Source organism: Tupaia chinensis, unplaced genomic scaffold (assembly GCF_000334495.1).
Source record: "Tupaia chinensis unplaced genomic scaffold, TupChi_1.0 Scaffold148073_1, whole genome shotgun sequence".
NCBI lineage: Eukaryota > Metazoa > Chordata > Mammalia > Scandentia > Tupaiidae > Tupaia > Tupaia belangeri.
In genome coordinates, this window is record NW_006207923.1 from 47,679 (window position 1) to 57,298 (window position 9,620).

Sequence of the window (9,620 nt, forward strand, 5' to 3'; positions counted from 1 at the left end):
TGTGAATGTAAGCATACTCACTCATACATTTCTATGGAGTCTTCCGCTTCAGTGACATAGTTACTAGGAATGTAGCCTTCTTGCCTGTAGAGGAGACAATGTGGTATATCATCCAGCACCTCCCAGAGACAGAGTCATATGCTCACACCCTCAGCTCAGAACCAATTTCAAATGTATGTGTACATATATATATATGTGTGTGTGTGTGTGTGTGTGTGTGTGTGTGTATTCACCATACTCCTCTCAAAGTGGACCATATCTCTGATACACAGTTAGGCCAGTGAAGTGTGGAGCTTCTGCACACACAGCTTGGGTTATATGTACATGACAGTAGAGGCTCAGAGAGGTGGCAGAGCCCACATGTAAAGCTGTACACTGGGAAGTACAAGAGGACTCCAAAGATTTGGTGGAAAAAAATGAAATTAAAATATAAGTTTATTTTGGTGTGAAAATTTTTTTGAAATCCATGCATAGTGTTTTATAATATGTATCTTCCATGAACTTTCTGAAGATACCAATAGTTGGACGGAAAGCATAGTAATATCACTTTAATGTGGAAAGAACAATCTTTGATCAGGATACTGAGCGAGCAGGGGAAGGTATACTGCAGCATTGGCACATGTGTGGGGTGGGTTGGCACACGACTTGGGAGGACTAGTGTGCACTTACCCATTTTTATCTCGGGCTCTCCACCATGGTAAGTTGCTCTCCTCCAGGATAAAATACTCATCACCCTTCCGCAGCTGTAGATCATTTGCATTCATTGGCATGTAATCATAAAGGGCTACAACCTTTTTCAGCTCACTTGTGGCGACAGGTGCTGCTGTAGGCTCAGGGGGCAGTGGTTTTTTCAAGATCTGTGTAGTTTGAAGAAAAAAACGTGTTGGAGGACAAGAAGGCTAGATCTCAAGGACTCTCCTTATCTCTCTCAATTCTCTGGTTTACTAACCACCATTCCAACCTCAACTGGGCATAATAAAAGGGTTATTTAGTATTCTTTCAACAACCATTTAAAATTTTTAAAATTGGTTTATTTATTTTCATTTGACCAGAGAGGGACAGTGTGTGTGTGTGTGTGTGTGTGTGTGTGTGTGTGTGAGAGAGAGAGAGAGAGAGAGAGAGAGAGAGAGAGAGAGAGAGAGAAACTGAGAAAGCAAGCTCCTAGGTCTAGGACTCAAACCATGGTTGGCCATTTGGGAGTCCAGCACCCTTAACCACCACGCCACCTGCCGGCCTCTCAACAACCCTTTTTAAGCACCATTGCAGGGATTCTCAACCTGGCATGTATATGAAGATTACTTAGAGACTGCTCAAACAGTCCTGATGCCCAGGAAGTTTTCCACAGGCCAGCAATGCCAAAATCTCTGTGAGTGGGACACAGACATCAGTCTGTTTTTGTTTTTGTTTTAATTTCCAGAGAGTATGTATGCTTGCCAGAGAGTGACAGAGAGGGAGAAAGCAACCCCCAAAGTGCATAGTCACACCACAATCCCTCCTCCTCCTCCATTTCTTCGCCCTGTCAGGATTTGGGGCATGCATGAACACATACCCAGTATTGGAAACCACCAAGTCACTCAAGTTGTTTATTGGGCTAGATCTATTAATAAGATTTTTCTGTTCTGTACTGGAAAAATTTGCTAAACTTTTTGTCTGTTTATAAAATACATTTTCATGAGCTGCTGATATATGCTGAAAGCTAAGGTTGGTGTGTTAAAAGTTCTGGTTCTGCATGCAAGGTTACAAGACTGATAAGGAAAAAAAAAGATTTACTTAGAAACACAAAAGCTAGTGTGCAGAAGCTGTTATGTAGGACACAGGACACATTAACCTGGTGATACTTGGCTTGCTTCTCTGGGAAATGGGTTACAGGAGTTACTGTTTGCAGTCTCCTGTGCCTAAGGACCCAGTGTGCCAGTCACTCAAGTTGTTTTCCAGAAGATCTGGGCTATCATCACGTAGGGTGGTCTCCAACAACCCAGCACGTTCTTCAAGCCTCCAGGGATGGGATTTGAACTGCAGTAAGTCATATAGGACCTGGCTCCCTTACCACTAGACTACCAGGCTGACCTAGGCATCAATATTTCTAAAGCTTCCCAAACAAAAACCATGTACAGCCAAGGTCAAGAAAACTGCTTGGAACTAAACTAGTACATAAACCTCAGTTTCCTTCTTTGTAAAATAATAAAAAATAATTATACCTCTCCAACTTACAATACAGGGAACTTCAATATGTTCATGGAAATAGGAATTAAAATATGAGTTTATTTTAGTACAAAAAAATCTTTGAAATGCATGCATTATGTTTTCACAATAGGCATTTTCCATGAACTTTTTGAAAGCCTCTTCTATATGAGAAAGAGTTTTCTAGATCACAAGAAGGTACCAAAAAATCAAGCAGTTTTAAAGTAAAATGTTAGTGGTAGAATCTAGGTGTGGGTATGTGGGTGTTCAATGTTAAATGCTTTCAATTTTACTGTATGTTTGAAAATATTTGTCATTAAAAAATCAGACTTTGCCCCCATCTCCTCCCTCCTGTTACCCCTCCCTCCTATACTATCTCTGGTATCTGCAGTCACCCCCCTGCTAGTATACCTTTCCATCTTTCAGTGTTTGCCATAGAATGTAGATATTTGGTATATATTGAACAGGGATATACAATGTTTCTCTTTCACAGTCTGACTCGCTTCACTTAGCATAACAGAAATGTGAATGAAAAATTATCTGTTAATGATAATGTATATGATAATATGTTGACTTGATTGATATGCACTACACCCATGTTGAGAAAAAAACATTTTGTACACTGTAAAGATGCACAGTGATTAAATGTAAATTTTTAAAATGTAAAAAACGTAAAAATAAAGAAAAATATCAGGCTTTGTTTTAAATAGGTGATTGGATTAAATAGTTGCCAAGCACTACCTAATAACCCTCTATCTTTCCATTGAAGCGGAAGACCTCATTAGAAGCCCAAATCCCCTGTCTCAGCAAGAATAACAATTAACATTGCCAAGTCTCAGGGGAACTCTAAGACTCTGATGTGTTTTCAGGAGTTGACTGTACATTTCCATTTTCCTGTATACCTGGTCCTCCTCAGGTGTAGGGGGAAGAGGCTTTTTTGTCTTTCGATGAGAACTCCCAGGTTTTAAGCCTGAAAAACAAGAAGTGAGTGATGATATAGGCTATATTAGAGAGAAGGGTTCAGAGTCAGATCTGGTCAGGGACTTTGCTATTGTACACAGTGCCTTTAGGGAAGTTAGAAGGCTGAGTAGATACAACTCTGTAGGTCATAGTGCTTGGAGAGCAGATTGCCAGCTAGACTTCATCCCTCACTAATCCCCTCTCCCAGGCCTCTGTGCAATGGCCAAAACGTACAACCTTATACTGTGTCCCTGAGCTGGACAATCCCTTGGGGGCAGTGGAAGTAGAGTCAAAGAAGAAAGACATTAAATTGGTCAGATCTCTTACTTCCATTTCTGTTCTCCAAAATTTGGCATCCCATAGCATTTTTGGCTGTTTGAGAGCAGCAGAGATACTGTCCATCGATCCAGAAGCAAGGGTGGTATTTCTGTACTAGATCACTGTTGTACCGGATCACTATAGCAGGAGAGAAGAAAGAGAGATCACACCTGACATGCAGGAGAATCCATCATTTGCATGTTTTACTCCTTGACTGAGCATAGGGGTGAATTTCAAACAACTGGCCCCTCCCCAGCCACCCGGATGGAAAGCAGACCACAAGACCAGTTGGCTCACATGATCTGCCTGTATGCCCAGGTCCCAGACAGTTCCCGTGAATTCTCTTCAGTGGTCTGTCATGATGAGTATCTCCAACCAACATGATAAGAATATCTGATGGCTCTAGAGCCCAAGAACAGAAGTGTGTTATCTATGTTTTCCCAGTAGCTATTACAATCTTTCTGTTAGGCAGGTATTCATTATAATGCTGTTTCCCAGACAAGGGAAATTAAATGTCCAAGCCAGACTCTTACTCCAACTTTCATTTTATGTTAAACTTTATTCACTTATTCTTCTATGAGAGAGACAGAGTAACAGCATCCCCAACAGGGTCTTTTTTTTGGGGGGGGGGAGAGGTTTTTGCTATAGGGCGTGTGCACTCCCTGAAAGACAGAGAGAGGCAGAGAGACAGAAAGCGAGAAATCATCCCCCGGGGGGATGGCCACACTGCAATCCCTTCTCCTCCATTCTCCTCTCGGGATCTTGGGCATGCACGCATACGCGCCTGGTGTGAGTTTAAGCCACCAGGTCTCGGACTCAGACCACAGTTGACTACATGGGAGTCCAGCGACATAGCCGTTATGTCAACTGCTGGTCCCCCAAACAGGGTCTTGACTGATGTGCTCCTAACTTCTTCAGCCAGCCCTGGATCATGGGCAAGTATGTGTCTAGTATACTCTGGGAGGTCTCCAGACTCAAGCCTCAGAACCTCCCACTTAGGTCAGCCTTGCAGAGCATCACATTCTGCTGCTGTGCCACAGTCCAGCCCCCCATTCTAGCTTTGAATATACTAATTTCTTAGTTTCCTGGGTGATCGTTCAGGGACATTTGCTTTAATGAGAGTTTCCCCATTAGGCTCTCCATGTTCATAGAATAGTCAACAGAGCTGACCTCAAAGACAAATGAAGGTGATTCTGCCTCTAGAACAGGCATGGTTCCAATCTTCCTAGCTCCACTGAGGCGGGCTGAGTTCGTTGCTGGAGATAAACATAGCAGCTTTATTTTCCTCACAGGGTTGTGAGGCTCAAAATATCTCCCAGAATTCAAAGTAATGTGCAAAGCATAGAGTGGTTTGCAGATGATGGAATTAATGTTACTGTTTATAAAACTGTGGCATCTCAAGAACCTTAACATGAAGTCAATTAGAAAAGTCATCCAGGGATCATGGTATCAGATAACTAAAAGAAGCAAAGACAATTGAGCAACTGGCATTAGAAAGACCCAGGCTGGTCTTAGAACATGTGCATTTGGGAAGATACACATTTTAGCATTTATTGCAAGGAAGAATCCCACATAACTTTAGAAAACAAATGAACAAAAATCTTCCACTGTAGAAAACAACTCAAGTCCTTAAGAGTTTGCTAGGCACACTCCATGCATTTAAGCTTTAGGGGAGGCCTAGAAGTTTCTTGTGGCCAGGTACATTTTATAGGCAAATGAATAAAAGCGCTATTTTTTTTTAATGTGCCAGAGAGCATCTGTGCTCACTCTATAGAGAGAAAGGAAGAGAGAGAAAGTGAGAAAGCATCCCCCCCATAGGGAATGGTAACATGGCAATCCCTTCTCCATTTCTTTCTATTTTTGGAATTTGGGGTATGTACACACACACTTGGGGTAGTTCTCAAGCCGCTGAGCCTGAGACCCAAACTATGCATTAGTCATGTGGGATCCAGTTCATGTAACCATTAAGCCATGGGCTGGCCCCCAAAGTGCTATCTTTTAAAATAAGTACCAGGACCAGTAGATAGTATAATAGTTATGTGACTGGACTCCCACATGGCCAACCGTAGTTTGAGTCCTGGACCCGGCAGCTTAAAACTCATGCCAGGTATATGTTTGTGCATGCCCAAAATCCCAAGAGGAAAATGGAGGAGAAGGGATTGTGGCATAGTCATCCCTCCTAAGAGACGATTTCTCACTTTCTGTCTCTGTCTCTCCAGTGAGCACACGCACCCTATAGCAAAAAATATCTCTAGAAACTAACTAAATAAATAAATAAAAGAAGTGCCATCTTGATACTTTTCTCAGTAAGGTTTGAAGGCTTCTAACCACTCTCTGCTGCCCACCCTCACTCCCACTTTTTCAGCATTCCTTTTCACCATTGTATCAAAGGCAGGGTGGTGGGAGCTGTTCAGATAAAATACAGGCTGTTAGTAGCTCGTTGTCTGTAGAGAATTTTAAAACAATAATAAAACCAGGCAGAAATCTGTCTGCCTTTTGTCATTATCAGGCACTGGTAATTCTGAGCAATGCCATTGCTTGCCAGGGCCGATTGTTCCTGTCACCTCTACCCTCTGTCCCTTTCCCCATGCCACTTCCTTCACCCAGGGATTTGAAGACCCTTGGGGGTCTTCTGTGCCTTCTGCAGGTTTGGGCACCAGGAAACAAGCCAAGAATACTTAATCTCCAACTAGCCACTCTGAAAACTAAGCTATGCTAATAGGCTAGTGAGGGGAAATAAACCCCCCTGCCCTGCCTGCCCCTAGCACACACATTAAGAATCTTCCCTACATTCCCAAATAATGTCTGCCTTTCAAGAGGTCCCATGAAGATGACATCACATCCTTTGTTGGCTCATCCAAAACTGGTATTTCCAGCTACTTAGGAGAGAGTTACAAAAGCAGGGTGCCTAAGTGGGAGAGCTAGGGGAGACTGCTTGCTTCATTAATGCACAGGGCTAGCCCTGTCTGGGAGCACTAATGGTTAGTACATATTCTCCAAGTACTTGATGAGCTGGTCTCTTCTCTCCATATTTATCTACATAAGGTATAAAATTCTGTTTCAGGCATGCACAAATTGTTCCTCCCCATATTGGTCACTGGAGTTGTGCCAATGCCATTCTTTCATTCATTTTGGTGAGGTTAGGTCATTACTTATTTTTTAAAAGAATTATTTATTTAATTTTATTTCTTATTCTTATTATTCTTTAACTTGCTACAGGAAATGTGCACTAACCAGAGAGAGACAGAGAGAAAATGAGAAAGTAAGCCACCAGGTTCAGAACTTGAACCAAAGTTGGCATATGGGAGTCCAGCACCTTAACCACCACACCACCCACTGGCCCCCTCATTGCTTATTTTCAAAGTTGCAAGTAGGATCGTCTCTGTTGAGCTTGATCAAGAAAAGATTCAAGAATGAGTGTAGGCAAATATGAGAGATCTTTAGAAAGTTCATGGAAAATGCATACTATGAAAAAAGAACACATGGATTGCACCAAAATGAACTCATACTTTTAATCCATTTTCCACAAACTTTTTAAAGTGATGCTGTAGCGTAGAAATGCCTGATGCCACTTATAAGGAAGTGGAAGAGAGAGTCCGTGGCTACGTCCTCAGTGACACAACCTTTGCATGGAAACTGCCATAGAGAAAATATGGCAGCTGGCTATGAGGTACCTGAGGCCTTACTTTTAAAACTGAAGTATAAATTAATAATAAAGTGCACAGACCTAAGGTGTACAGTGAGCCACGTTTGTCCATAGTGGTTTAGCCCCCACTCACATCTAGTACCTCAGAAGACTCCATCATTGCCCCTGTAGAGATAACCAGTATTTTAAATTTATTCATTTATATCTTCCCTGAGAAATATTGAAAGAAAGGGAGAAAGGGAGAGAGAGACACCCCCAACAGGGTCTTTTTTCTTTTTTTTGAGAAATTTTTTGCCATAGGGCGCGTGTGCTCGCCAGAAAGACAGAGAGAGACAGAGAGACAGAAATCACCCCCCAGGGGGGATGGCCATGCTTCAATCCCTTCTCCTTCGTTCTCCTCTCAGGATCTTGGGCACCCATGCACACGCACCCAGTGTGAGTTTAAGCCACCAGGTCCGGGACTCAAACTGTGGTCGACTACATGGGAGTCCAGCGACATAGCCATTATGCTATCTGCTGGTCCCACAAGGTCTTGATGCCACCATCCACCACCACCCCCAGATTCAGCCAGCCCCAGATGATGGGCAATAGTGTACCCAACATACTTAAGGTAGTCTCTAGATGCAAATCCAGGACCTTCCCATGTGGGTCAGCCTTGCAGAATGTTGTATTTTACCACTGCACCACTGTCCAGCCCCTGGTAAGCAGTAATTTGATGAGCTCCCCTTTTCATATTCGTGATTTCCAATTGGTGAATTTTACCCAAGAGTCAGATGACAATAGAATGGGATGTTATGGCTTTTGGAGTAGCTCACTATTAGCATTCCCAGCACCTAGGTTCATACTGGGATTGTCAGGGTTTGCACCTAAATCTCCCAGCAATTACGGTGTTTTATTGGAAGACTACTACTTTTCAACTTCTTTTGTAAACCCAGGCATGTTTGACTAAATACATATGAAGGTGGAATAACTGTAAAAACACGTTCTGTGGAATATACGTGAAAAGAAGGCAAAAATGCACTTAGCCACACAATTGACCTACACTAATGATACAGCTGAAGTGGTGGCATTTATGTTTATTTGTTTCGGATTTATTTTTATCCTGCTGTAATTTTACATAGCTAATAAACTTCAGTAGCAGTGAATTGTCAACACAGTAAGGTTAACATCTGAGTTAATAAATTAAGCTCACAAACTGGATATTCTTATCCTTGGTTATTACACATACACTGAATAAAGTTGGTACTCAAAATTTGTTGCACTAAACTATGACTGGTTTTGAAGTTAGTATTTCAAATGTAGAGAATAATTTCTTCTTTGTTTTACCTCAGCTAGTCTGCCTCACTTTCCTCTATTTCCAGACTGAATCCTCACCACCATCTATGTAGAGCCCAAATTGGTGGTATTTACTTCTGTGGAAAAATAACACAACTATTTATTGACCCCTTGTGTACAAAGCACTGTATGACACACTGTGACAAGAACCAAGTAGTATATATGCCCTCTGGAGCTCCTGTTCCTATCTCAATCTCTGCAAATATTTCTCTGGCTTGGAAACAGCATATTGGTTCAGAGCACGGATTATGAGTTCAAAGCCTGACCCTGCCACTTACAAACTGAGTGCCTTTGGACAACTTACTTAACCTCTGTATACCTCAGTTTTCTTAGCTGTAAAATGGAGAAGCTGAAAATAACAGCCTCATATAGTTAACATGAAGAATAAGTTAGTAGGATAGGAAAACCCTCAGTCAGAAAGACACTTGCACATCCATGCCTATTGCGGCATTATTTACAATTTTTAGGACATGGAATCAACCCAAATGTCCAAAAATAGATGATTGTATTGAAAAAAATGTGGCATATGTACTCTATGGAATACTACTCAACCATAAAAAACAATGAGACCCTCACATTTGTTACAAAGTGGACGAGTATGGAAGACAGTGCTAAGTGAAGCAAGTCAGCCTATGAAAGACAGACTTTGTATGTCCCTGCTCTATATACCAAATGTCTGCTCTCTATAGCAGAAACTGAAACGGAAAGATTAGAAGGTATAATATCAGGGAGGGCAACCATAGATATAGAGATAGTTAAGGAGGGTAATAGGAGGTGGGTAATGAGGGAGGAGTGGAGGTAGGGGAACAGGGAAAAAACAATACATTTAATTGATACAAAAATGAAGAGTTATTTGCTGCTGCTGATGTATATGGTAATGTCTTTGTCTTGACTGATATGCACTATATTCATGCTGGGAAAAACCGTGTTGTACACTGTAAAGATGTATAGTGATTAAATGTAAATTATATATATATAAAATATATAATATGTATATTATATGTATACATTTATATATGTATAAAATATATTCCTATCTTATATGTAAAATAAGTGAAATGATGTATGTAAAGAACTTAAAGAGCCTGGGGACCAGCAGTTAGCGTAATGGCTATGTCGCTGGACTCCCGCGTAGTCAACCGCGGTTCGAGTCCCCGACCCCGGGGGCTAAAACTCATGC

General features: G+C 41.6%; 1 protein-coding gene across 3 annotated transcripts in view; it reads right to left on the reverse strand.

Moving 5' to 3' along the window:
* The window catches only part of BTK (Bruton tyrosine kinase), a 44,968-nt gene that overhangs the window by 11,825 nt on the left and 23,523 nt on the right, over positions 1 to 9,620 (reverse strand). For 2 of the 3 annotated variants that reach the window (XM_027768950.1, XM_027768951.1), the window contains exons 7-11: positions 3,757 to 3,861; positions 3,469 to 3,597; positions 3,084 to 3,151; positions 670 to 857; positions 22 to 84 (exon numbers count right to left, since the gene is read on the reverse strand). In XM_027768950.1, coding sequence (XP_027624751.1) covers positions 22 to 84; positions 670 to 857; positions 3,084 to 3,151; positions 3,469 to 3,597; positions 3,757 to 3,861 — 553 coding nt within the window. The remainder of the gene's footprint in view (positions 1 to 21; positions 85 to 669; positions 858 to 3,083; positions 3,152 to 3,468; positions 3,598 to 3,756; positions 3,862 to 9,620) is intronic. The other variant, XM_006170151.3, reaches the window with a different exon arrangement.